The sequence below is a fragment of the Melospiza melodia genome, chromosome 14, assembly GCF_035770615.1.
Source record: "Melospiza melodia melodia isolate bMelMel2 chromosome 14, bMelMel2.pri, whole genome shotgun sequence".
NCBI lineage: Eukaryota > Metazoa > Chordata > Aves > Passeriformes > Passerellidae > Melospiza > Melospiza melodia.
In genome coordinates, this window is record NC_086207.1 from 3,679,312 (window position 1) to 3,706,485 (window position 27,174).

The following is a 27,174-nucleotide window of genomic DNA, read 5'->3' on the forward strand; positions in this document are numbered from 1 at the left end:
AAGGTCAGAATGAGTCACCTTGGACCTGGTCTGGTGCCCCGAGTGCAGGACAGCAAAGGGAATTGGCAGAGAACCCATGAGGTCCAAGACTGGCAGTGAAATAAAGCCAGGAAATGGAGCAGGACCTGCATTCGTTCTTGGGAAATGACAACGTGATTTATGGTTCTGTTCAGGAGAACCATACATTTTGCAATCCATATCTGACTTCTGCTAGGCAAAAGTGGCTGGATTGCTTTACATTTGCTCTGCTTTTACTGCTCTGCAGCACCACAGCACAGGAAGATTGTTAACTGAGATTTATGGGCTTGTTTTTGAGCACTTCATTGTTTTTTTACCTTGAGCTTGTTAAGAGCTGGATTTCTTGTGATTGTTCTCTGAGCATTTCCATGTTATTTCAACACATATATTGTACCATTTCCATTTTTTAAAAATACCTTGTGTTGTTGTTTCATTGTGCTCTCCAGCCACTTACAGAGAAGAAAAATCAGGCTGTGATGAATTGAAGAGGTAGATTTTTCCTTTCCCCTGGAGCCTTCCCTGAATTCACATACACACCCTCACCTTCCTAAAGCTGCTGGAGCACAGCAGTTTCCAGGCTAATGGAGAGACCGGTTCTTTGGCCACAAAATTAAATAGGGAGAAAGATGTTGAATTTGGAATTACTACGGAGTAAATCCAAATTACGAGGGGTTGTACGAGTACTTTGGTGACAGCTCACGGGTTTCAGGAGGGCAGCGGCACAGGGACCTCTCCTCATCCAGCACAAGGTGGCAATGTTGGATCAGTGGAACAGCACAGCCTTGCACATCGGCGGCAGGGCCTTTTTACCAGAACCTTCCAACGGCCTCACAGCCAGCGAGAGCCCAGAGTTTTGAATATTTTAGCGATGGTGACACCTGCGTTGTGCTGAGGAGAGCGGCCTCGGGCTGGGCGGGGCCGGCTGCCCGCGATCGTGCCCTGGGACACAGAGAACAGCGTGGGGACCAGAGGATACTGTGGATATCCCGGACAGCCTGGATCCCCCGGACGCCTCGGATAGCCCGGGCACAGCCCGCGGCGGCGGTGCCGGCGCTGCCGCTGCCCGGAAGCGGCTGAGGGGAGCCGCGAACCCGCGGCCCCGGGCCCCGCGCTCCTCCTGGGGGGCGTGGCCACCGCCCCGCTCCGCCCCCCGCGCTTTCCCATGCTGCCCCGCGGGAGCGCGGACAATGAGCGGGGCGCGGGCGGCGGGCTGGCGGCGCGCGGTGCAGCGGCGCTCTCGCGAGAGCACGGTGAGCGGCCCCCACCTCTCGCGAGAGCCCTACCGGCTGCGCCTCCTCCCCGTCCCCATCCCACACCCCACATCCCTCACGGCGGGCGGGGCGGGCGGTCCCGGCCAGCGGCGGGAGCGGCGCGGACTCACAGGCGATACCGGAGCCGAGCGGGGCGGCCGCCGCCGGGCACGTGAGCAGGCGGGCAGCGGGCGGGCGTGCTCTCGCGAGCGCGGCGAGGCGCGCGCGGGGCTCGCGCAGCCGCCTCAGTCCCTCTGTCCCTCCCTCAGTCCCGCCGTCCGTCCGTTCGTCCCCTTTCCCCCGCCGCCGGCGCCGCACCGAGCGGGAGGCGCCGCCGCGTTGCGTCCCCGCCGGCCCGCAGGTAGGAGCGGCGCCGCGCCCCCGGCCCGCCGCCATCTCGGGGTCGTGCGGCGGCCGCCCCGCCGTGAGGGGTGGGGGGCGAGGCGGGAGCGCGCGGCGGGGGGGGCGCGGGCCGGCGCGCGGCGGTCACGCGCAGGCCCGGCCCGGCCGGTGCCGCGGCCCCCGGGGCGCCCCCGCCCGCCGCCAGCCGGAACTGCGGCCGCGCCGGGCCCGAACAAAGCCCCGACCCCCCCGCCGCCGCCCCCCGGGCCCGGGAACTGCGGCTCCCGCTCGGGCCCTCGGCGCTGCAGCCGTGACCCGGCTCCGCTGCCCGGAGCTCTGCCCTGCTCCCTGCCCGCTCCAGCCGCGGCCTCGCTGCCGGCCCTGTTCCTCCCTCCTTCCTTAACCTCTAAACGCCGTTAGAGCCTAAAACCGCTGGTTTTGATGTCCATCTGGCCTTAAGAATTAATGAATTGAGTAACAAGAATCCTGTCAGTGCAGGCAGCCGTTTGACCCCTCTTTCTACTCAGTTTCACTTTCATATAATTCAGGCTATGCTTACAAATCAAGCTGCGGGGGTGTTTTTTTTCTTCTCGTGGTGGATTGATAACGTTCCGTTTCTTTAATGTACACACACTGCTTCCAGAGTCAGAGTAATGAGATACAAAGTTCACCTATTCTGAAAAGCTCCAGAAGTTGAAAAGAACTTTCTGGGAGCCTGAAAAACTGCTTTGTTAAATGATAAATGAGGCATTTACGCTGTTGAAAGAAAGCTGAACCATCCCTCAGATTCCAAATGTGTGGCTGTTTTTCTTTCCACGATGCAGACCTTTGGGAAAAAAGTATCTAATAGTGGTTCAAACTGCTGAACGATCTTCATTCTTTTTACTCAGCCTTAAATTCTTCAGGTTTTTTGAACTGTAGGTGGTCCTGATTTCCTGGAGTCAGATAAGTAGGGAGCAGCTCTGGTCGAAAATGTAAGTTTCTTAAAGCAGTCTGTGTAGTTTTCATGGGGAGAAGGAAAGGGTGCATTTTCAGGAGCTTCTTTACAAAGAATCTATTGATCCAGTGATTTCATCTTCTCCTATTTGAAAAGTTAATATTTCCTGTTTTCAATGTGCTAAAATGGTAAATTATTTTTATAACATGTAGTGAACATACTAAGGGTTTTATTGTATTCCCAAGTAATTAGTGAACTTCTGTCTTGAATTTTATCAAAAAAACTTCCCAAAATGTTTCATTACTGAGTTCTGAGTGAGGATACTGGCACTCAGACCTTGGATGTGTTTGTGAAGTGATAAGTCAGTGTTTGTACTTCTGCATTGTGCATTTGGTGTTACATACATCCTGGAACTAAGTGATGGGAAAAGAACACCAGAGAAATTCCTAAATGTGTCCTTAAAATGTGGATATCCATGTTCCTAAAGGTAAAAACTGAAGATCAGTTCAAGAGGGGGGGTAGAAGAGTCAGTGTTTGGGGCTCCAGACTGAAGTTTTGTATAGCTGTTATATTATAACCATTGGTTTACTCAGGAATAAACTGCACTTAAATAAAAGCACTCATTAATTGGGTGAGAAATTAGGAAAAGCTGTGTGCTGCCCTTTGCTGTGATTGCACATGTCTCTGCTGAGAGATTTGGTGAATACAAAGGTAATTTTATAATGTAATACTCAGGAGGCTTCTGGGTGGCTCAACAAATCTGGGGGAGAAGCTGTTGCAAGCAGAGCTGCAATGAAATTATTTCCATTCAGTTTGTTCATTTATGAAGGTTTTTTTCAATGCTGCTTCCTTTCTTCATCAGCTCTCTGAGTCAACAAGTCTTGAAAACAAAAGCAAATACTTCATAATATTTCTGAACTCATTTAGTTTGTGAGTGTTTAAGTACCATATTGTGCAGTTATAATTTCAACAAAAGGGGTTTTATTTTGAGCACTGAACCAGTGAAACAGTTCTTTGATTTTTTTCTCTGCAGCTTCTTGCAACTTCAAGCAGGATTTCAGCTGGGAAAGACCAGGATTTTATCCCAGCCCTGGAAATGCCTCAAGGCAGATGGAAATTCAGGTTACCAGATCAGAACACACAACTGTTCTGTCTGAGGTTTTTCTTTTCTTTTTTTTTTTTTTTTTTTCTTTTTAATTTTTTTAATGGTAAAAATTGCTCTGTGATTTGTTCTGGGGTTGATGTCAGAATTTTGGTGTCTGAGGGGCTGTTGGTCCCCACAGCTGCTGGGAATGCAGGAGGATTGTGTCCTTGTTGTGCATGGGAGCACATTTCTGTTGCTGGAGTTTCCCAGTAGAATCCCACAGCATTCCACACAGCCTGGTTTTGGCAGAGCCCCTCTGTTAGTGCCTCCATGGAGCTTTTTGGAGCTTTAGGAGCCTGTGTGCATCTTCTTACTGGAGAGCTCTGAAGGTGTCCCTGGGATTGAAAGCAGTGGAAAGGAGTGGCTGGAAGCCATAGAGGTGTTTGTGGTGTGGTCACCACAGTGACAACAGTTACCTGTTGTTTCTGGGTGTAAACTTCTTTCCCTTTCAAAAAATAAGTGGGTTTTGCCTTCTTTCTCTTGTTCTTGAGTCTTCTTTTTTCTATTTCTGTTTATGTAAAGGAATAAATGCACTTTTAAAATGCACCTCTTACACAAGAGGCCTGGTTGAATTTATTAAATTATATAATGAACAGAAATAGGAAACCAATCTCTTTTATGTTCCTTTTTGCATTCAGATGTTGAAAACTGTAAGTTCTTTTAAGATTCTTGATTGCTAAACCAGTCATTTCAATTCCCCATTTGTAAATGTTCTGTTCAGATGTCACATTTTCCTATTCTGAAGCAATCCTCTGTTACAGTCACTTCAACTCTCAGATTATTTTGTGTTCCTCTGATCAGGAAGTCCCTGGGATGAAGAGAAACATAATCCTACGAACTGAAACTCCTCCAGTTGTTGTGCCTGAAGCAGAGTGGTTAATCTGTGCCCAGAAAAAGCGTGAGTCCTGTGTGCCAGGTGCTCCTGGAGTTTCATGAAGGGCATGACCTTTGAGGTGGCTTGAGCAAGATGAGTGCTTTTCTTGCATGTGGAACAGCTATACTAAATAAATTACCACTCTGAGTATTGGCAGCTGAAATGAGCAGGAATCTGCATTTCTCTGAGGCAGCTGGGCAATTCCTCCTTTGCCTTTGGACAATGCAGTGGCCTTTGCTGTATTGTCCAAAAGTTAATCCCTTGGATTTGAGATCCATTGTACTTGGTCATTCAGCAACTAGACAACATCTGCTTCCAGTTTCCTTGCAAGTTCTTGGTTTTGCTACCATTAATTCTCAGACCAGCGTGGAGGGGCTGTGTGTCCAAATTCCAATCTCTTCCCTCAGTAGCCCTTTTTGCCATGATCTGCTGGAGCCAGTTTTGCCAAGGAGCAGAAGAATTGTCCCATGGCAGAAGGGATTGCCAGACAGAGTATGATGTGTAAGAGATGAGGAGGAAAACCTATAGATGTTTATAAAGAGCAGACTTCCAAAAACTTCTGTGGTACTTTTTTCCCAAGGGTGTACGGTCTGCAAAAGCATTGTGTTGTTACAAAATGAGGGTGTGCTTTTCAGCTTGTAGATAATTTCAGGTTTTTACCATAAAATTTGTTTTTTAACCTGAATTTATTTGTTCTAATTCAATGTGTTCTGAAGTGAAAGTGAAGCTGACTAGAAAGTGAAAACAGTTACTTGTAATTTTTAACACTTTTTTTGTAAATAGTGGAAGAGGAATGGGTAAAAAGAGTTCTTCTAAGAGCAAGATTATCATTAAAATTACAGTAACTCTGCATAAGTTAAAACCCCCTGAGAGTGGCAAAAGGAATAGGGAGCTGGGGACTTATTTTCAGCCTATATGTGTTCCATAAAAGGTGACAAGCTGAGGTTATTGTGTTCAGCATGATCAATATATTCCAAAAATTCACTGAATTAAACTGTTGTCAGGTCAAACTTAATATTGGAGCAAGAGTTCATATTCATAAGCTTTATTGAAAAGATATGTTCAGATTTACACTAAGAGAAAAACCTTCTACAGTGTTTAAAAATCAGCCTCATTTTGGGCTCTGTTTGATAACCGTGTACTCTGTAGGATTCAAATTCCTTATTTTTGTTGTCTGCCTTTATAGAACACTCTTTTGCAACTTGTAGATACAAATTGTTTTCATTGTCTGGAAATCTAATAACATTTTGACTTTCAACTTATTTCAAGATTGCTTGATAATATATATTTTCAAATCTTAATATGGCCAAATTTTTCCCCAGAGATCTTTAAAAAAGGTGTTACCTGCAAGGCTGTCTGTTCCCACTTAGCTGAAATTTCATGGAGAACAAGTAGCATAACACTTTGAACTAATTCATGTCTGGCTCTCAGGCAGCTCTGTTCAGTCCTGCCCATCTTGTTGCTGTGACTCAGTTGATGGCACCCTGTCTCAAAAGCTGGCCCTGCTCCATGGGAACCTGTCCCCATCAGATACTGGGATGGAATCAGCAGCACAGCAAGTGCTGCCTTAGGACCACGTTAAACCTGACCCTGTGGAAGTTAAACATCCTTGGAGTGAGGGTAGAGCTCTTCCCCACCTCTTTCTGTTGTCTTAAAGGATGGGCTTGGTTAGGAGTGGAGTGCAGCAGCTGTTGTAAGATGATGGTGTGATAAATAGTGGTTTTTTGAGGATATTCAAACTGGTTAATTTAAGTACTCAAGTACCTAATTGGATGTAGGGCATTTCCTGACTAGCACCAATTGCCAACTTGTGCTGTGTCTTCATCATACACTTGTCTTACTGTCCCACTTCATGCTTTTCCATAAGATTGTCCCTCTCTATGTCTTTGTCTTGGTTATTCTGCCATCTTTCCAGTTTTTATTTTCCCTTTGCCCCTTCCCTGGGTGTTTACAGCTGCAGGAGCTGGGTGTGGTTCTGTGAAGCTCTGCAGTGGGGTCTCAGCATGGCACCATCGGGTCCTGCCAGCCTGGGGTGCCATGGGGTTTGCACCCTGCTAATCTCTGCAGCAGCACACAATGAACTGCCACTTGACAGCTGTGACAGGAGGATTAGGGAGCATTTGTTCAAATAAAGGGTGTTTTTCAAAAGTGGAGAACTTTCCTGATTTGGTGGAAACTTGAATAATGTTGGTCCTTGCACTAACAGCAGGACACAGTGAGCCTGTCCTGACCACAGGGGTATCTGTGGAATTGCTGCTGGCTCAGGCTCAGAGGGCCCTCTGGAATACCTGATTTTATGAAGAACCCAGTAAGTTCAGCTTCAAACCCTTCTGAAAGAGGGTGAATGAACTAGGAAGAAATTCAGGTGTAAAAATTGAATGAGTAAGGATTAGCTTGTAAAATTGTCATAAAAATACTTCAAAGAACACTGAATGAATGTAAGATAAAAGCATGGTACGCAGGTGAATATTAGAGTTCCTCTCTGTTTGAACTCAGAAGAGTTTTGATTTTTACAATGTAGTTCTTCAGTGCTTTGTGTTCAGGTGTCCTCCAGTGTGGCCCCCTTCTCTGGGACATCTCCCTCAGAATTCACCTGGTGTGTTCCCCCTCTGTTCTTGTGTTACTGTTTTCCTCTGAAGCTTTCTGCAGTGTTTTTCTGTCTTCTGCCTCAGAACTTTCAAACTTATTTTCATACCCATGTTTCTCAGTCTCTTATTCTTAACAAATGTCACACAGTTAAGCTTCATTTTAATGACTCCAGCATATTTGAATCTTAAAAATGTAGCTGAGATGAGTTTAAATGCATTGATAACGGAGTGTGTAGCAAATTGTATAAAGGAGTTAGTTTGCAAAGGTGGAGTTTTAGGAGTTATGTGTGTTTTGTGTATATTTCAGGGAATCTGTTTTTTTTACATAAATGCATAGTTTTGTGACATGCTGCTACTGAGAAAAACCCAAGTGCTTTTCAGCTTTGTGCAGTGTTGGAACAGGCTGTGTATTGAGCAGGCAGTGGAGCTAGAGACCTCTAACCTTGACCTTTTTCCTTCTCTTTCCAGTACAAGAGCCATTGCCTCCTGCAGAGCTGGTCTCTTCAAGGAAAAGTCCTTGCTTTCATTTTGTCCTTTCCATTCCTCCCCAAACTACCTGTTCTCTTGGGAGCTGACTTCATTTGCAGCTGTGCAGCCTGTGCCTGTTTCTTTTCCCAGTGATTGTGTGTTTGATGTGCTCCTGGGTGGCTCTGCTGGAGAGGCAGAGCTGCTCTGCCCACACTGGCAGTGTCGGGGACCCAAGAGCAGATTATTCCTGCTGGAATATTTTCACATGTGTTGAATTGCTTTGAACTTTGTGTATCTGTTCCAAGGCTGGAGGAGGATGGGGTGAAGTATTACAGTTATTTCTGCTCTGTCCTGAAAGAACATTTTATGAAATGTATTCATTGCAGCATGCTGTGGATATTAATAGATTGTTTAGTTAGAACTTGGTGTAAATGCAGTTGAACCTAATGTTGGAGTGCTAGGTCAGTGTTTAGTGGGGCACCAGAGTCACCTCTCTCTTGTGAGCAGTGCTTTAGGATCTTTAACTCCCACAGGTGGTCACGGTGCCAGTGCCAGCCCCAGTGCCACTGGGATGTGGTGCCATCTCCTGACTCACTGGGGTCTCTTCCTGCAGGAGCAGGGTTTTCCTTGGGTCTCCCATCCCTGCACTAATCCTGACCTTGTTTAGTTTGAGGTCTGAGAGTACAGGCTGGTGTGTCGCAGCTGCCATGTAACAGAGTAAAGAATCCCTTCAGAAATGCTGTTAGCAGTGTAACTGCAATTGGAACAAGAGGTCTTGTTTACTTCCTGCAAAATGTAAAACTTGTTTTTCTTGTTCACATCTGTCTTCACATCAGTAATTGGAATTTTACTGCGTAAAGACTGAATATTGTGTTTGGTCTTATTTACAGATCTTATAGCAGAAACTTTTTGCCCAAACTTCAGTTACTTTTAACTTCCTTTCGTCCTTTTCTGTGGTGCTAGAGGTTTCATTTTCAAATATGTGTTATATGCCAAAGTCATCTTGGATTCTATGGGCCTAAGTTTTTTGTGTTCTTCTCACAGACACAGTACAGTAATGTAGGGTAAGAATAAAGCCATTAACCAGAGATCAAGGCTTACATGTCAGTAAACTTTAGAGATGCTTTCAGACATCGCAAACTTCTGAAATTCACCTTTCTTCAGTGTGAAAGTAGCTTTTTGTGGAAGAAGAGTAGTATGTATAGGAAACACTACTGTATTTTTATCTGCAATAATATATGTAGGTTCTGGGTACCTCTTGAATCTGTTATGTGATAAAAGCCTTGTAAGATTGAGATCTTTAATGTTTTTTAGCTCAACATGATGCATAAGTTTAAAACTGCATCTGTTTAAAGGGATTTATGACTAAAACTGCTTGTTTTTCTACAGAATTGTCTGGTGTTTCTCAGCTTGAAGAAGATCTGCAGTCATTATTGATCCTCTTTCTTGGCGTTACCGTTTTTGAAGTGAAGTTTGCCTAGCTTTCTAGTGTGAGCTCTCTTTGCAGCCATCTTAAAAAAAAAAAAAAAAAAACTAAACAAAAAGAATTTTTTGATCCATAAAGTAGACAAGCTCTAGTTCTACAATGTCCAAGTCATTCCAGCAGTCATCTCTGAGTAGGGATTCACAAGGTCATGGGCGTGACCTCTCTGCAGGAATAGGCCTTCTTGCTGCTGCTACCCAGTCTTTAAATATGCCAGCATCTCTTGGAAGGATGAACCAGGGTACTGCACGCCTTGCTAGCTTAATGAATCTTGGAATGAGTTCTTCATTGAACCAACAAGGATCTCATAGTGCACTGTCTTCTGGTAGTACCTCTTCCCATAATTTGCAGTCTATATTTAACATTGGAAGTAGAGGTCCGCTCCCTTTGTCTTCTCAGCACCGTGGAGATGCAGACCAGGCCACAAACATTTTGGCCAGCTTTGGTCTGTCTGCTAGAGACTTAGATGAACTGAGTCGCTATCCAGAGGACAAGATCACTCCTGAAAACTTGCCTCAGATCCTTCTACAACTTAAAAGGAGGAGAGCTGAAGAAGGTTATGGTAGAGATGGCAGATCATCCACACGGGAACCACCATACAGAGTACCTAGGGATGATTGGGAAGAAAAAAGGCATTTTAGAAGAGATAGCTTTGATGATCGTGGTCCTAGTCTCAACCCAGTGGTTGACTATGACCATGGAAGTCGTTCTCAAGAATCTGGTTATTATGACAGAATGGATTATGAAGATGACAGATTGAGAGATGGAGAAAGGTGTAGGGATGAATCTTTTTATGGTGAGACTTCGCATAACTATCATAAATTTGACAGTGAGTATGACAGAATGGGTCGTGGTCCTGGTCCCGAGAGATCTCTCTTTGAGAAAAAGAGAGGTGCTCCTCCAAATAGCAATATTGAAGACTTCCATGGATTCTTACCGAAGGGTTATCCCCATCTGTGCTCTATATGTGATATGCCAGTTCATTCTAATAAGGTGAGTTATGCACCAGATACTTCTATTTTCCTTTACGTTGTAGTATCTGTTCTGTTTTTACCTATTTCTTTAATTATTTCTATGGCCTGGTTGCTTTTGAAATGATCTGAAAGTTGGTTTGAGAGTGAAAAAGGCACTTGGTTTATTTGCAAGGTAATTGTTGACAAACATTGTAAACCAGGGCTTTACATTAATGTATTTTATTTGCCCAGATTGCTTAACTTCAAGTCAAACAGCTATCATCTACTGGGGTATCTTGTTTATATTTTACATCTACATGTTCTCTTAACCACAAACATCTGGCATTCAAGCAGTTTTGGGGTGGGTTTTGGTATTTTTTTGTTGGTTTGGGGTTTTTTTGCAGTGTATCTACTGTGCCATTCCGGAAGCTAGTTTCAGCTCTCCTCCACATCTGTCTTGATTGCTGATTTATATGTAGTTAAGATGCATTCTTGCACAGTTCTGCTTTTTCCCTGTCCAGAGGGAAAGAGTTAATGTAGAGCCCTGGAACTTATTTGCAAAAGTAAAAACCACGTTTTAGATTAGCTCATTCTTGCCTTTTTAATTTCACTTTAACACTCTATCTCATACTATGGCTGAAATTTGTCGTCATTTTTCTCCTTTTTTCACAACTCTCTTAGAACACTTCAGACTCACTTTTTATTGTCACATGTTGCATCTATCCCTGTAGACTCTCCCAGCAATCAGTCTGCTGTTGCAGTATCCTGCTCTGTGTTCCTAGTAGTGTTCTTTACTTGGCTCACGAGTAGAGTGGATCTTCGGGTGTGTTCGGTGATGCTGGAACTTCCCTCTTAGTTATCCACACCTAGTGCAGCTCTGCAAAGGGAGCAGGTTGCTCAACGTGATTCAGATGGTGTTTTCAGAGCCTTCTCACTTTCACCTTTTCCAATGTACTCATCTTGCTGATTTCCAGTGTACTAGGCAATTTAATTGGCTAATTGGCTAATACAGTGCCCCTCTTGTCTCAATTAGTGGCTAATTAGCTTGAAGGCCTTCAATTGAAAACATAATACATGTTGTTACTGTAAAATTGATACAATGTGGAATTGCTGTTACTAACCATTTCTTTACAGTTACCTCTCAAAAAGTGCTGTTCTGTACATCTGATCTTTTTGAAACACAAGAATTATTCTTTCCCTGCAAGGAAAGGATCAAACCAGTTCTAGAGCACACGCTGTATGGCTCCACCTGATCTGACAGTTTATGAACTTGTGTTGCTTTAATTACTTTTGATACAAAATACAGTAATCCAGGTTTCTTGTCTCCTGTATTGGACGTTTATTTTCACTAAAGTTTTTAAGTGTTAACAGTTTAGCTGCCATGCTCAGTTCTGTAAAAGGACTTCATTTGGTTAGATTGAAAACATTAACTTCTGAGGTCCTTGAAGATGGCAACCAGTAATCCTGTAAGTAGGGGTCTTTTTAGCTCTTTATTTTAAAGGCTCATGACTCTTAGTGTGCTTTGGAGTGCAGATCTAATGAAAGGATATCCTCATGGAAATACCTTTCCAGGTATGAGAAATACCAAATTCTTTTAACAGCATAACCTAAGTGGCTGACCTCTTCTGTAACATGTAAAAGATTTTTTCTTTTTAGGAATATACTCTGACTTTAAAACTGCTAGTACACAATAAAATACTTGTGGTTGGATCATCTGGTTCTTATGACCCAAGTCGAGGCTTTATTTCTGATTTCAGAAATCATGTCACCACAAGAATTTTCTTTCTCTCCTTCTTTCCTCTGCTTTGTATACCCAACCATTACACAATTCCTTATTTTGTGTCTCCCACAAAATCAAATCAAGTAAAACATAACTTTTAAAGTAATCTGATTTGAACCGAAATGTATGGAAAGCAGAAAGGGAATGCTTTTCATAGCTGGGACTATATAAATTTATTACTGTAGTAACAAAATATCATTTTCCCCACCTCCAAATAAAAATATCGGTGATTTTTAAAAGTGTTTGATCAAGCTATGTGTGTTTAAAATGCAAGCAAGGTGTTAAATATCCTTAGTGTAAATTAAATTGGCAGAGTAGTCTTCTGGTGTTATTTTTTAAAAATTTTAGTGATGTTCTTAATTGCTTCTTTATTTGATGTGTGTATATTTTAAGATCGAGTTTATTTTCTGTCTGTGAAGTAAATCGTGCCCCAGTTCTTCAGGCATTTTGTCAATCCTGATCCCTTTATCAGGGAATGAGGTGTTAGATGTGGAGGGATTGTTTTCCTGCCAAAGGCTGATGCAACCTGAGCAGATGAATTTGGAGGTGAAGTGCTTGAACCTGGTACATCTCAGAGGGACAACCTGGCTGTGGCCCTGGGAGAGGGCAGGCTAAAATTAGGTGCTCGAGTGTGGCCTCATTTTCTGAGGAACAGAGTGTCCTCTGGCTTGCATCAACCCAGCCAAAGGGGAATCTGGGTTTTCCAGAAACTCAGTTCAGGTTTTCTCTCTCTCAGCTTGGGGCCTTTATGTTAAAGAGTTCCTGTAAATACGAATAATCTGGTGCCCCAAAACTCTGGGGAGGGGATGCTTCCAAATGGGTGCAGGCAGCAAAGGGAATCCAGATTAAGAATTGTGTAATAAAAAGTTATTGTAGATGAGCTGCCATTGTTCCTTGGGGGAGAAGAGAAATCTGAACTTGCAATCACATCCCCCTTTTCTGCCAATTGGAAAGCATTTTAATAGAATTAAATCTCCCAAACTTTGCTTGTGGTTTGCAGATAAGTTCTACATCAGTTTTGTGTTGAGACAGATTCAAAGCATGTTATGTGTGGTGGAACCAGCCCCTGAATTTAGAGGGGTTTAGGGTTTAAAGGACTATTTTCTAGAGTGTAATGCTAACACTTGGTAGCAGGTACTGAACTGAAGAAACTTTGTGTTGAATGGTTCATAGATTTTTTTTTTTTGGTGGGTATTTTTCATCCTAATTGCCAGCCTATTTATAGTTGCAGAGCGTACATCTTGTGCAGTTAACATGAAAAAGTGGTGCTCTCATTTTACATCTTGCTAAAAAGGATGACTTCATCTTGCTCCATGTCAGGAGCATCATGGAGTAATATTGTAGTACTTTATGAGAGACTTTAAATCCAGATTTTCCTCCTTTGTAGGAAGTGCAGGATAGGCATTTAACATATGGAAACACTACAGTGAGCCTTGGGAATGTCTCATTGTATCCAGGACTGCTGTAGTGTGGCAGAGACCAAAAATCTGGAAAGATAAGGGATTAGGCAAAAATCCTTTGTGGGTGCTGAGCAGAAGCAGACATTTAAGAAGAGCCACATAAAACAGTTGCCAGTGCACTTTGTGTTCATAGTTGAAAATGTGGCTGATAAGAAAAAACCTTCAGTTGGAGAAAACCTTCAGCCCCAAGGCTCTTGAATAACTCTCCCCCCTGTTTATCTCTGCTGGTGCTTTTCTTCCCTGAGGAGCAGCAGAGTGAAGGTCAGGCTGTGGCTCCCAGATGTGCAGCAGGGAAACTCCAGAGCTTCTGTCACTTCACAAATGTGAATAAAGCACAGATTTGTGTTTGTACTTGTAAGAGTATAAAGATACAGAGCTCAGGCACTAAAATAAGTAACTCCCTTTGTAGTTAAAATGGTCTGCAGAGAAAAAGCAGAAATCCCTCATTCCTTTCTAGTGCTTAAACCAGAACCAGGAGGGGTTTTACCTGGATGATATGGTTCAATTTCATTACTTCTCCTTTGTACCATCTTGGTTTAGATCTGCTTTTTTCCTTTATTATTCCCCTCAAGTGGTCATATATTTTATATTTCACCTATATATTTGTAGTTTGTCCTAGCTATGCACTTAGGTTTCTTTTAGTCTTTCCTTTCTGAATTCCGTGCAATTTCTTGGCCTCTTTATGGTTCTAAAAATTGGAGTCTTACTTCATAATAATCTGTAGAAATCTGAGGAATGAAGCAGAGTAGAGGAAATTCTGCAATGCCTGAAGAGATACAAACAGCCTTCAGTTGCAAAGGCTGCCATGGCCCTCTGTGCCTGGGCTGGAGTTTTGCACTCTGAGGCAGGAGCAGCCCCGTTCCCATCAGGCACCTTTTGAGCCAGGTTAGCAGAGAAGAGGTAGGTCCAGTGTCAGTGTCTCCTCAAATCACCAGCACAGATTCCATTCTGTGGATCTGCAAAACTGCAGCTTAGCAGAGCAGACACTGCTGTAGGCCATGACTTTGTGGGAAGGGCTGCCCTGTGTGGCTGCTAATTGTGCCTTGTTTACTTTGTGCAGGAGTGGAACCATCACATCAATGGAGCGACTCACAGCCGCCGCTGTCAGCTGCTGCTCGAAATGTATGAACTGGAAGTACAGTAACTGGGGAGGAGGGCTCAGCCTGGGACAGCACTCAGGCACAGCCTGCCATTCCTGGCTGTCCTGTGCAGGGCCAGCAGCTGGGCTGGATGGTCCTTGTGGGTCCTTTCCAGCTCACAGTGTTCCCTGATTATAAATAACTGTTGCACAAAGCAAGTTTAGAAAACTTACTGTGCCTTCTAGGGGATAAAAGCAACTTGGAGCATCTTCAGGACAAAAAGGGATCCTGGTTCATAGCTTTGGAATCCTACTGATGTATATGTAACAGCTAGAATTTAGCAGTTGAGAATCTGTTGTAACTGTAGTTGTTGATACCACTTGTACATTTTTCTTGTAAAAGCGGCAGATACGCAAACAGAGTAGGGAGTTTGTCCTGAAGAGCAGCATTTCTGTCAGCTGCTCATGGCTCTGGCAGTGGGCCTGGAGTGTTGCCTGTGCTGCAGCTGTCTTACACCTCCAGGTATTGCTGCTTGTGTTACACAGCTAGAGGAGATGGCGTGTTTCTTACATTTTCTTTTAATTTTGTTTCTTTTAAGATACCCAGAATGGAATCCTGACAGTGATTCAGGACATGGAATGTAAGTAGTAATTAATTTGGAAGTATTTATAATTGTTTATTTGAAGCAGAGGGAGTTCCTAACATTTTATGTGAAACAGCATTTTTTTGTTGTTGTTCAAATGGGTTCCTCCCTTTGTTGTCCATCTGAAGGGCAGCAGTAAAAGTAGCCTGAGTTGTGTGCATAGAAGCTCTGCAGAAATTAGGGTGTTTTGTGAATGAAAGCTTCACAGTTCCTTGGTTTAAAATGACAGTGTGTTTTCTCCTTTTTTTTTTAGGGGTGATCCCTTTATGTTGCAGCAATCTACAAACCCTGCACCGGGAATTTTGGGACCACCACCACCTCCATTCCACCTTGGAGGACCTCCTGTTGGGCCCAGAGGTAACCTCAGCAGGCACCTACCTTCACCAGGCTTAATTTCAGGGGTTTTGTGAATTTTTTTTTTTTTTTATTCTTGCTTTAATTTGTCACTGGTGTTCTCAAACAGTAAAGGAAAATCTTTTTCGCAGCACTAGAGCTAAAATACTTTGGCTGTGGTGGGATTAAAGACTAGTACTGAGTTCCCACACTTCACCTTTTTGCCAGCTGCCACCTCCCTATGGCTGGGGATTTTTAACTGAGATTAATCTACATGTGTTGAGCGCTTGGATTTTTTTTTCCTATGTAGGAGATTTTTCTGTCTGTGTTCTGAGTAGCTACATGTTGGTGCAGTTTTCTGGTAAGAATTCAGTGTCCTAAGTGTTTTTTCCCCCTATTTTCAAGTGAACATGAGAAATAAATTGGAATAGAAGTGGGAAGATGGATGATGCAAACCTCTTCCTCTCAGGAAAGGAGGTTAAGAATCAGATTCTTGCCTGATGCTCTTACTTCCTACCTTTAGATAGTTCAAATAACTAAAAGAGCAAAACCAATTAATTTACCTGGATATCCTGACAGAGTACAAATATTTTACTTGCTTACATACAAATATTACACTTTTTTACATAATTTTTTACAAATATTACACATTACTATGTTTACTTACAAATATTGCACTTTTTAGATTATAGATGCATTCATACTTTATGACATTAAAATAACATAATTAATTTTTCAAAGTATCTCAGATTTAACTGTAGGCCAAACTATTTGAAAGGGAGATTTTTTTGTGTTTGGTTTTTTGGATTTTTTTAATGGGTATTGTGATTGAATTGGTGATGTGTGGACTCCAGGTTACAAGAGCTCTGAAATAAATAAAAAAATTGTTAGAGTGCAATGAAATAATTAGTTTTTAGAACTTGATCACACTCTGGTATTACAAGTGACATATCTTTTAAGAACTCATGATGAGACACATTAATCCCAGTCTTACAGACTGAACTAAGATTGTTTATTCATTTAATTTCTTAAAGGAGCTGGAAATGGAAATATGCAAGGACCCAGACACATGCAGAAGGGCAGAGTGGTTAGTATTGAAATGATTTCTTTTTTTTAACTCACGTTTTTGTTGTACAATTTTTCTGTGTTTGCTTAAGGGGTGGATTTTGTTTAGTTAGTTGATTGTCTTTAGAAGTGAGATTTTAAAATTTGTGTGGAAGTACTGAAACTTCGGCATGAGATTGGGAGTTTGTTGTGTTGAGTACTCCACAAAATATTTATTCCAAAAGTGTACAGAACTTCTTTAGAGGTTCTCTTCATGATAAAGCTGTGGGAAGTGAACTTAAGGAAAGGCAGCTTTGGCATGGCAGGCATCTTGCTCTGGAAATCCATAGAAATTCTGTGCCTTTTCTGGATGCATCTTTTGGTCACTAGTGAAGATAGATAAAAATAGTTTTTAGAAACTTAAACCAGTTACACCAGTAGAGCAGAGCCTTGGCAGAATTTAGGTTTGCTGGTACTCAGGATTTCTCATGCTGTGTGTTCAACAGGAAACAAGCAGAGTTGTGCACATCATGGATTTCCAGAGGGGAAAGAACCTGAGATATCAGCTGCTGCAGCTTGTTGAACCCTTTGGGATAATCACAAATCACCTGATTCTGAACAAAATCAATGAGGTGAGGTTGGGTCCCAGGGCACTGCTGGTGGTTTGGCTGCTGTGTCTGCTGGGCTTCCTGTCACTGTCTGAGCTTTGTTTTTGGCAAAGGACTTGCTCAGCCACCCACTGAGATGGCACATCTGGCATCAGGGCCATGTGGGAAAGGAAAGGAGGAGTGTTTCCAGCAATGCTCATTTCTGCATTTTCACTTGTGTATTGGAAAATCCTCCTGGTTGGTTTTCATTGCTTTCTCAACAACACCACATTCTGCTCTTGTTTGAAAACTATCTGAAAACTTACTTGATCTTAGTTTGTATTATGGAGTGTGCCTTATTTTGAAGTGTGAAAAAAAGCAATACTGTAGAAGTGGAAAAAGCAGGAAGCAATTGAATGTTTTGAATCCAAATCTAGGTGGAATGTAAACAAACAAAATTGTTTTGTTTGTGCACCTAAATAAAGTGTCTGCCAAGTTCTGCAGGTCAGTTCATGTTGTAACCAAAAAGCAGTTTTCATTTCTGATGCAGTTATTTTTATAAGGAAGCATGGAAGAGCTTGAAAATTTGAAACAAAATTAGATTCCTGAAAGAGCAGCACTTAATTTGATTTTGTATGATTTCAGGCATTTATTGAAATGTCAACCACTGAAGATGCCCAGGCTGCAGTGGAATATTATTCAACAACACCTGCCCTGGTGTTTGGTAAACCAGTCAGAGTCCACTTGTCACAGAAATACAAGAGAATAAAGGTAAAACACTTCTGCTTTTTTAGCATTGCCTTATTTTAATTCGGGGCAGTCAGTGTTATGAGGCTGCTGCATTTTAGTTACTCCTAATTTCTGTACTTTTCAGTGCATCAGATTAATCAAGGAACAGTCACTATATTTTTTTATATGGATCTTAAAAAAACCCTTTCTCTTTTAATCTTAGAAACCTGAGGGTAAGCCTGACCAAAAGACTGAGCCCCCAAAACCAGAGCTGGGTCGTGTGATCCACCTGAGCAATTTGCCCCACTCGGGCTACTCCGACAACGCTGTGCTCAAGCTGGCTGAGCCCTATGGCAAGATCAAGAACTACATCCTCATGAGAATGAAAAGCCAGGTGAAGCAGGGGAATCCTGGGGCAGGCCTTGAAGGGGGGTTAACTGGGAAAAAATTGCACCTTCACCTGGGGCATATATGGACTTGGTGCTCTGGCATAGGTTTGGAAATGACCCAGGGTCTGTCTAGGTCAGGGGTTTGCTTTGAAGCTTCCTGTGGGATGTCCCTGGGATATGAGCTGCTTTAAAAACAGAACAAATGTATTTCAGTAAGGAAGTTGAATTACTGGATTATGCAGATTCCTGCATGGAGCCTTGTTTTGTTAGGGCTGAAAAACCCATGGGATTGTTTCCTTAGTGTTGCAGACATTTCTCCACAGAAATCCTTTCTTTCGGATTTCTGCGTCCTCTGGAGGCCAGAGGCCTCAGAAGACAAGGTAAACAATTATTATCAGATGCTGTGGAATGCAACAGGGACACCTTGATTGGCTCATTTCCTATGTTTATAATTAAGGGCCAATCACCAGTGCAAGCTAGGGGACTGAGTCCTTGAACACAACTTTGTTGTGGATTCTTTTCTATCTATTCTTAGCCTAGCCTAGCTGCTCTGCAAACCTCTCTCTATATTCTATTAGCATAGTCATAATGTATTCTATATAATATATAATAAATCAGCCTTCTGATTCAGGAAACAAGATTCACCGTCTCTCTCTCACCAGCTGCGACCCACTCAGGCGCGGTGATACCTTAGGGCTGAAAAACCATTACCTATGAAACATAAATATATTCCACTGTTACATGTTTCTTTTATTCACCCTTTATTTTTCATTCTTTGAACAAAAGCAGTCCTACTGTGCTTTTCTAGCTTGGAAGAGAAAGATTTGAAGACAGACCATTCCATGTGTGTAGTGAAATGCTTTGGATGTGCATGGCCAAGGTTTCTATAAATATACAGGAGTTTAAACTATTTAGCTCTAATTTTTTTAAGCTTTACTGTCCCAGTTCATTGCTCTCTTGAGTAAAAAAGAAAGTTCTCCTGCTCTTACAAAGAGATGGGTGCCTGAATCCCCTAATGCCACACTTTAGTAGTGAAAAATTACTGAACTATTGTGTGACCCCTAGGAAGTCCTCCCTGACCTTATTTCACTGGAAAAACAAAATCCCTTTGCTGTCTAAGTTGGCTGCTGAAACAGCTTTCAGTTTTTTTGGCAAGGATACTCCAACCCAGATGTGTTTGTTTAAAGCTCATTCAGCAGCCTCATGAGATCTCCTCACAAAGCTGGAGGAGCAGCAGTTGCTGCCTTTCCGTTTCAGCCTTCTCTCAAAAACCAAAAATAAAATACTGAGGTAGTCTCACAGCTACCCTGAAATTCCCAGGTACATAAGCACTAAATAAGAGTTTCATTGTCCTGATACTTTTTAATTTAAATCATATTTTACTTTATGGTGACTTTTTTGGCAGATTATTTGAATGCCTGTTTAATTTCAGAACTGTCTATGGGACAGATGTTCTGAGTGGAAAAGCTGGGGTTTGTAGAGCAGTTGGGTAAATGTTAAAGTGTTTGGTGAGGATAGATGTAGTTAAACCTCATGATTTTGTTTCAGTATTTGAAAATGCTGTGTTTTAAGTTAAATCACTGCCTGGAAAAATGTTGTGTGTTTCAGAGTCCTTTTTAATGTGTGTTTTAATCTTTTCAGGCCTTCATTGAGATGGAGACCAGAGAAGATGCTTTGGCCATGGTTGAGCATTGTGCCAACAAAGCCCTTTGGTTCCAAGGCAGATGTGTCAAAGTGGATTTATCTGAAAAGTACAAGAAGCTGGTGTTAAGGGTAAGGAATTTTTAATTGTAGTTGAACATGTAAAGGGAAGTAGATGACAGCCATTGCTTATTGAAAATTCAGTGTTGCATGTAAAATTGAACAGTTGGATGTGATATTTTTTGGCTCCTCAAGTGCAGTTACTTGGCACGAGTGTGGTGTTATGAGACAAGTTAAAGGATATTCCTTTCAGATTAAACCCAGTTGCTATAATTCAAATTTTAGAGTAAATTATGTAGATTTTAATTAAAATTACTCCATTTAGAACATTCTCTAATGTGGGATCCTTTTTCTTTCCCCTTCATCTTTGAAAATGAAGAAGGTTTGTGAAAACTTACAATGTATTAGAACTGCACCTCTGCCTGTGCAGCTGATATAAAGGAGGGAAAGATTGACTGAAGGGTTTTTTTACATAACACTAGGGTAATATTCATGCAATTATAGGTGGTTCTTCATCAGACTGTGACAGTAGGTAGAAAACTGAGAGGAGGTCAGCTGGTCAGAGCATGGTGCTGATAATGCCAAGGTTGTGGGTTCAACCCTTTTGGGCCATTCACTGGAGAGCTGGACTTGATGATCCTTATGGATCCCTTTCAACTCAGAATATTCTGTGATAATAATAAAGTGTTGTGATAATGAAAGTAGGAGAAATCTGAAGTGTCAGGCTGTCTCCTAGAAACATCAGCTTTGTTGTGGAGCTTGAAGAAATCTTAGTGATGCACATGGTAGTGCAGCAAAATGAGCACTTAGTGGCAATTGGAATAGATTTCCTTGTTACTGCCTACAAGTGACATTTCCTGTTCAGTAATTCATAAGCAGTTCAAGTGATGGGAGTCTGCTAAAGGTTTTCACTAATGATGGAGAAAAGTACAGCTTAGGACTGATTTGTGCCAGTGCCTGCACTACATGCTGTTGGTTCATAAACAAACCAAGAATTGTATGTGAATTTTCTGGAGCAGGATATCCCATTTGTTTTGTATTGAATAATTACTGTGAATACAGGCAGGGGATTTCTAGGTTGGTCAGATCCTGTCTGACATGAAATAAAGGTTTACTGATCAGTTGGTGGGTGACATGGACAGAGCTCCTGGGGGTTAATGTAGCTGGAAGGACTTGGCTGGATTGGATTCTGGTCTGAATGAATGCTGCAGCAGTTGTGTAAGTCATAATCTGCTGTGACTCACAGATTTCTAAAATTTTATTTTAGATTCCCAACAAAGGAGTTGAACTGCTGAAAAAGGATAAAACCAGGTAATTTCCTATTGTTAAAGCATGATGTTGTTTAAAGGAAATATGAAAATACCTTATACAGAGTATAGAAACAATACAAAAAAGGCAAGCTTTGAGATCAAATGGCTGGAGGTTGTGCCCAGAGATTAACTGTTTCAAATATGCTACCCACCCTCTTCCTCTAATGATGGAGATTTCACAGCCTCTTCAGGCTCCTCAGGAAATCCTTTGCAGTCCCTAATTAGCCTTGCCTTCCTGCAATTTAAACCCACAAGCAGTTGTCCTTTCTTGTAAGGATAATTTCTCCTTGGAGCAGCCTTTTGTACGTTTGAAGAATGATGTCCTTCAGGGTTTCCCTCAGCTTTCCATTTTCTGAACTGAAACACAATAGTTTCTAGGGTTGTCTAAAGAAATATGATCTTTTTCTTTAGTAATTTCTGGGCTCTCTCCAGGTTTACAAGCAGCAATGTTCTTTGTTCTTTACAGAAAGAGAACATATTCCCCAGACAGCAAAGATTCTCCCAGTGATAAGAAGTCCAAAACAGAACCTGCTCAGAAACCTGAAAGTGGCAATACAGAAGAAAAAGCAAAAGAGGAGAAACAGGAGGATGCTGCTGAGCCTTCAGGTGCCAAAAGTGGGGAACAGACAGAGCAAGATGAGCCCAGTTTACTCCTGGAGTCTGAAGATGAGCTGCTGGTGGATGAGGAGGAGGCAGCAGCACTGTTAGAAAGTGGCAGCTCAGCAGGAGAGGATGCAGATGTTGCCAATTTAGGTGATGTGGCTACTGAGGAAAAAAAGGACACGCCTGATGATGCGACTGTAAAAACTGAGGGCAATGCTGCAACCACTCCAGCAGCCAAGAAAAAGCTTAAAAAGGTAACTCACACAGTGAGCTGCTGAGTGGGGGCAGCCCAGTCTAACTTAGGTAGCACACCATGTACATTCTGGTGCAGACCTTCCTCCGTGGGCCTTTAAAACACCTGTCGGGAGAGGAACAGGTGTTAAAGCTCTGTGAAGAAAATGGAAGATCTCACTGGGTGTAACTTGCACCTGGATTCAGTTATAGATCCCTGATTCTGTTTTGACAGAAGCTTTAATTTTGGGGCTTGTACCCTTGTTGCTTGCTGGGGATTTGCTTGCTTTTCACCCCTTTTTTGATTAATACTCTAACCAGGAGCTGTGTTCTCCCAAGCAGTTTCTCAGCAAACTGCCTGTAGTTACCCATGAGCCAGAAATTATGTTCAAAAATAGTGGAATGGGGGCTTGAGGCTAATCTGGGCTTGGACAGAATTGGATGTACAGCTACACCTTAAACTGAGGGGCAGTTAGGGCCATCTGCAGTTAGCCAGGGCCCCTTTCCCACTGGAGAAAGACAAGAAATGTGTTCAAGGTGTTTCCAGTCACAAGCTACTTGCTGTGAATTCCCTTTTTCTCACCACATCATCCCACACTCTTGTGGTTTTTATGTCCTGCCTGCTTTGTTAATCACACTCAGTTCTGTGGAGTAGTGTGCAAAGTTGTAGTAATTTGTTGACTTGGAATGTTGTTTTGCAAGAAAGGCACGTTCCTGATTAGTGAATGAGATGTGCATGGATCTGAGTTTTGGGGGATCCTTGTCAGGAACCTGGTTAATGGTGCTGAGATGGATACTGGCCATGCAAATGGCATTTCCCAGTTTTCTTAGTGTTCCTTATTGGTATGTGGGCATTGGCTGTGACAAACTGCTTCAGAGCCGAACTTCATTCTTTGAAACCCACATTCACAAAGCTGATGCTGCCTCAGTCCTGCTCTCAGTGGCTGTTAAGTATGTGGAATAGCGATATCTCCATATCAGCAGGAGCATTTCCAAAAATTCTGAATTTAGACAGTGCCTCTTCTAATGAAACCTGGATTTTGAGAGGCTTTCACAGTTTGGGTGGTTGGTGGCTTTGGGTTGGGTTTTGTTTGTGTTTTAGTGGTTGTTAAAATGTGGATGATGAACTTTTTGATGAACTTTCATATCATTAGTGGAGACAATAGTTCTTGTAAGGTTTTGTCTTCTGTTCAGCCCATGAATTCAAGGATCTTACGGGATTCTCAGAAACAAAATTTGTGCACTCCAAAATTACTTTCACTTAAGGTACTCATGTTAAAAGAACTTTCATCTTGAGAATTTAAGTGATTTTGGCTCTGTTCTTAAGTTGAAATTATGTTGCTGTGGTGAAACAGTGGCCACTCCAGATGCAAAAAAAAAACTCATTGCGACTGGGAACCCTTGATTCTGGGGGCAGTGGGGTACAAAAAGAGCTGGTTAAACCTTGAGTGAGCGAGCAAGGCAGCTCTCCCAGGAGGAGTTTGGGGGATGTGTTTGTGCTCTGAAGCTCAGGGGGTTTGAGGGCAGCCCTCAGGCTGAGCTGACACGGCTCCTTGTCCCCACAGCGCTACGTGGGCGGCTTCCCCCGCAGCATGGAGGGCTTCGTCACCCTGGACGAGGTGGGCGACGAGGAGGACTCCGACCACCAGAAACTGCGCAAGTCCGGCCTGGCTGCCAAGGCTGCGGGCAAGGGCGAGGACAGCCTGGCAGAGATCAAGGTGGACAAGATTGAGGAGCCAGAGCAGGAGAGTGAAACGTTAGAAAACGGAACGAAAAGCGAGGAGAACGCCAAGGCTGAAAGTGTTGAAGGTTCTGATGCTACCACAGCACAGGATGCTGAGAAAAGCACCCAGGAAAGCACAGACCCCCAGGGCGAGCAGGAAACAAAGAGTGTTCTGGAGAAACCTCTTGTCCCAGATGAGTTTAGGATTGGGCCATACCAGCCAAACATTCCTGTTGGTAAGGCTGTTTCCGTTTCTTTTCCAAAATGTCTCTGTGCATCGCAGTAGCATTTCTCATTTCATCTGACTTTTATTTTTGGCAATACATTGCCCCATAGCCTTTCATTTTAGGGCTTTCCCCTCCTCCCCCTTCTTCACTCCTGCCCTAAACCCAGTACTTTCTTCCTTTATTCCTTCTTTTCATAGAGTTTTCATAACCCCTTTCTTAGGCAGAAATTGACAGAGGTATCTTTTAGCAACACAAATTCAATTGCTAGCACAAAGCGCAACAGTGGTAATAGTTCAGAGTCATATTAAATACTCCAAAACTGATCACAAAACGTTGTGAGTTCTTGAAGGACCTAATAAAATGGACTCTTAATCCAAAAGATTGATTTTTAAATTAAAAAAAAAAAAACTGCACATACTTAGTTACTACTACTAGGCCCCTCCTTGACTAAACTAAAACAGAGACTTTTAAAGATAAAGCAGCTTTTAATGTAAAGTGAATTATGGTTTTAAGATTTAGCTGAAATGACATATGACATTAAAATAAATGATGTAGAGTAGATCTCTTAGTTTATTTTGTGGTGTTTACTCCTCTAGGTGTGAATTATGTGGTACCCAAAACAGGGTTTTATTGCAAATTGTGTTCCCTGTTCTACACAAATGAAGATGTTGCAAAAAAGACCCATTGCAGCAGCCTTCCTCATTATCAAAAGTTGAAGGTAAGGCAAAAACTTGTTCATTTTAAATGGCTTGATTCTTTCTGGGGAATAGAGCTTAACGAGACTGGACTGACAATAAAAATACCTTTCAGGCAGTGGAAATTGGCTTACTCACTTTTAACTCTAGATAGACCTCTCTAAAACATCGTCTTGTGAAAACAGTATGCAGAATACACAGTTTAAAGAGTGGCTCCAGCATTTTTTTTATCTTGTAAATTTGGATTAAAGAGGGAATTCCAATTGGAATAAGGCCAGGCCTAGAAGTAGTGATGCAGAGTAAATACAGATGGCCCAGATCCCTTCCAGTTGTCCCTTTGAGAGTGTTTTCAACCAGTCAACAAAGCTTAAGATGAAGCTTTTATATGTTTAAAAAAGGAAAAACCTTTGCAACTTCTGATTTTGTGAGCACTTTTTCCCTTTTCTAAGTGGATGAGGTATCACATGATTGCATGGCATGAGTGACAATGCTGCTGCTGTAACCTCATACTGTGAGCTGCAAACATGACCTCCAGGAAAGGGCAATCCCAGAGGAATTCTGATAGTCCTGCAGTGTCACATTAATGCATTGCAGGGCAGTTGATCCCTGAGCTGAAAGCAAACCCCAGGGGCTCCACAGAGAAGGAGAATGTGGCACCTCATAATTCAAACATTTGCCTTCTTGCAGTAACAGGGAACCCCCAAATAAACAAAGGGCCTGGGAAGGCAGATGGCACAAAAATTGTCACCAAATACTGTGAAGGAGTAGATCAGAAAATCAATTCCCATGCAGGATCTTGTAGGAAGAAAATTCACCTCATCCATCACCATGGTGTTTTTTTCTTTTTTCTTTTTTCTTTTTTTTTTTTTCCATTGAGGTACCTGCTTATGGGACATTAAAGCCTTGATGTAAAAAGGGAAGGGGGGAAAATGCTAATTTGTGAGCTTTATTACTTGAATGAAACATGATTTGCTTTGCTTTTTCCATGGCAGAAATGGTCAGTGAGCTGCTTGTGGGTGATTTGTGTGACTGTGGTGGGGTTTGGAATTGGGGAGGGAAGGGGGGAATGCAGCTTCTGTTTCATAGTGACACTTGCTTGGAGATGGGAGTCTCCTTTTCTTGGAGAGCTGGGAGAATGAAATAGGTGAATTGGTGTTGCTGCCAAATGTCACCAAAGTGGTACCAAATTCCTCAGACTTCCAAATTAACCCTTCTTCAGGGAAGGGAGATATTGAGCTATTGTGTCCCTGCCTCTCTAGAGGGCAGATTCCACCTGGGTAAGTGGCTCAGTCACAAGTCCACGACAAAAGGGGAAGGAATTCCCTTGGCTTGCCAAGGAGAGCTCCACTCCAGGGTGGGGAGAAGTGCCAGCCTTGTTGGTTATGATCTTTGCAATTGCAATTGATGCTCACAGATTTTAAACTTGGAAATTGGATTTATGTTTTTGTTCTTTATGTTGTGCCTGTGAGAAACTCTTTAAATATATCCCCAATATAACTGCTTTCTTTCAACAGAAAATTCTGGATAAAATGGCAGAAGACTTCAGGCAAAAGAAAGAAGGTTAAAAAAAAAAAAAAAGGATGTAAGGAAAACGTGGCTTTGTTTTTAATGTTAATCTTTTTTAAAAGCAGTACAAGTAGTAGATGGAGATACTGTATTCTTTTTTGTTTTAGTGAGATACAGTAGGCATTATAGGTCTGTTCATGTGTTAAATGTTGTAGCAAAAAGCATATGCAGTTAAGTTAATGACAACAGTTTGTTCTTAATGTGAGAATGGCAACAACTTTTCATTTGACACTTCAAGCTATTACAGAAAAAGAAATCTTGCACCCTTGTGGAAAGCTCATCTATGAGAAGAAAACTGCATTTAAATGAAACTTACTACTTTCAAGCTTCAGAAATTGTCTTTCAATTCCATTCTGAATAAAAAATGAAAAGTAATACTGTATTTTTATTTTATCTAGAACATTCCGTATTCTGGTCTGAGCCTAGCAGCTGTTTAATTTTGAGTGTAAGGCTGTCATTGCATTTCACTTTAAAAAGTCGTTAAATGTAAGTTGCATTTTTAAATGTTGAATTGCAGTTTCTTTTAATGTCACTGCTGTTATCTATAGCAAATAGGAAAATTAGTGATTAGTCAGCTTTACAACTTTGTGATTTTTTTTTTCCTAAGCTCTTGCTAGACTTTCCTATTCAGCTATTCCGTGTATTTTTAGTGAGAAGTAAATGCCCATTCTCTGACCAGTATTATTTCCTCAAGCTCTTCCTGCTTTTACTTGAATCTTGTTGCTGTCGTACATCTCTGGTATATCAAAAGCAGCATTGGAGTCCTAAAAGGGACAGAGGTATCTTTATATTCGTCACATGGAAGTTTTCATACCTGCATTTTAACACCTTTTTTTTTTGTTAAAACCTGGTTTTGTCAAGACTCTTTAGAACTGTGCATTTAATGTACCTGCACATGTGAGATGTGAACAGGAATTTGCATGTGTAACCTGTGTTTATCTGTAGTTTTTGTTATTTACTGCTTATTTGTGACTTCAGGTTACTAAAGTGATTCCCAATAAACAAAGCTAGACCACA

General features: G+C 42.2%; 1 protein-coding gene across 5 annotated transcripts; it reads left to right on the top strand.

The window, feature by feature from the left end:
* Positions 1 to 1,189: 1,189 nt before the first annotated feature.
* On the top strand, positions 1,190 to 27,174 carry MATR3 (matrin 3). Of its 5 annotated transcripts, none has more exons than XM_063168448.1 (15): positions 1,210 to 1,268; positions 9,011 to 10,097; positions 14,358 to 14,419; positions 14,975 to 15,016; positions 15,273 to 15,376; positions 16,387 to 16,439; positions 16,903 to 17,028; positions 17,629 to 17,754; positions 17,936 to 18,106; positions 19,743 to 19,874; positions 21,070 to 21,113; positions 21,579 to 21,969; positions 23,512 to 23,905; positions 24,493 to 24,614; positions 26,106 to 27,174. In XM_063168448.1, the coding sequence occupies exons 2-15, from the start codon at positions 9,207 to 9,209 to the stop codon at positions 26,154 to 26,156; spliced, it is 2,709 nt and encodes a 902-aa protein (XP_063024518.1). In that variant the 5' UTR covers positions 1,210 to 1,268; positions 9,011 to 9,206; the 3' UTR covers positions 26,157 to 27,174. The 5 variants fall into 5 exon arrangements, with proteins under 5 accessions (XP_063024521.1, XP_063024518.1, XP_063024517.1 ...); XM_063168447.1 differs by lacking the exon at positions 1,210 to 1,268 and adding an exon at positions 1,523 to 1,629; XM_063168451.1 differs by lacking the exon at positions 9,011 to 10,097 and having other exon boundaries at positions 1,190 to 1,268.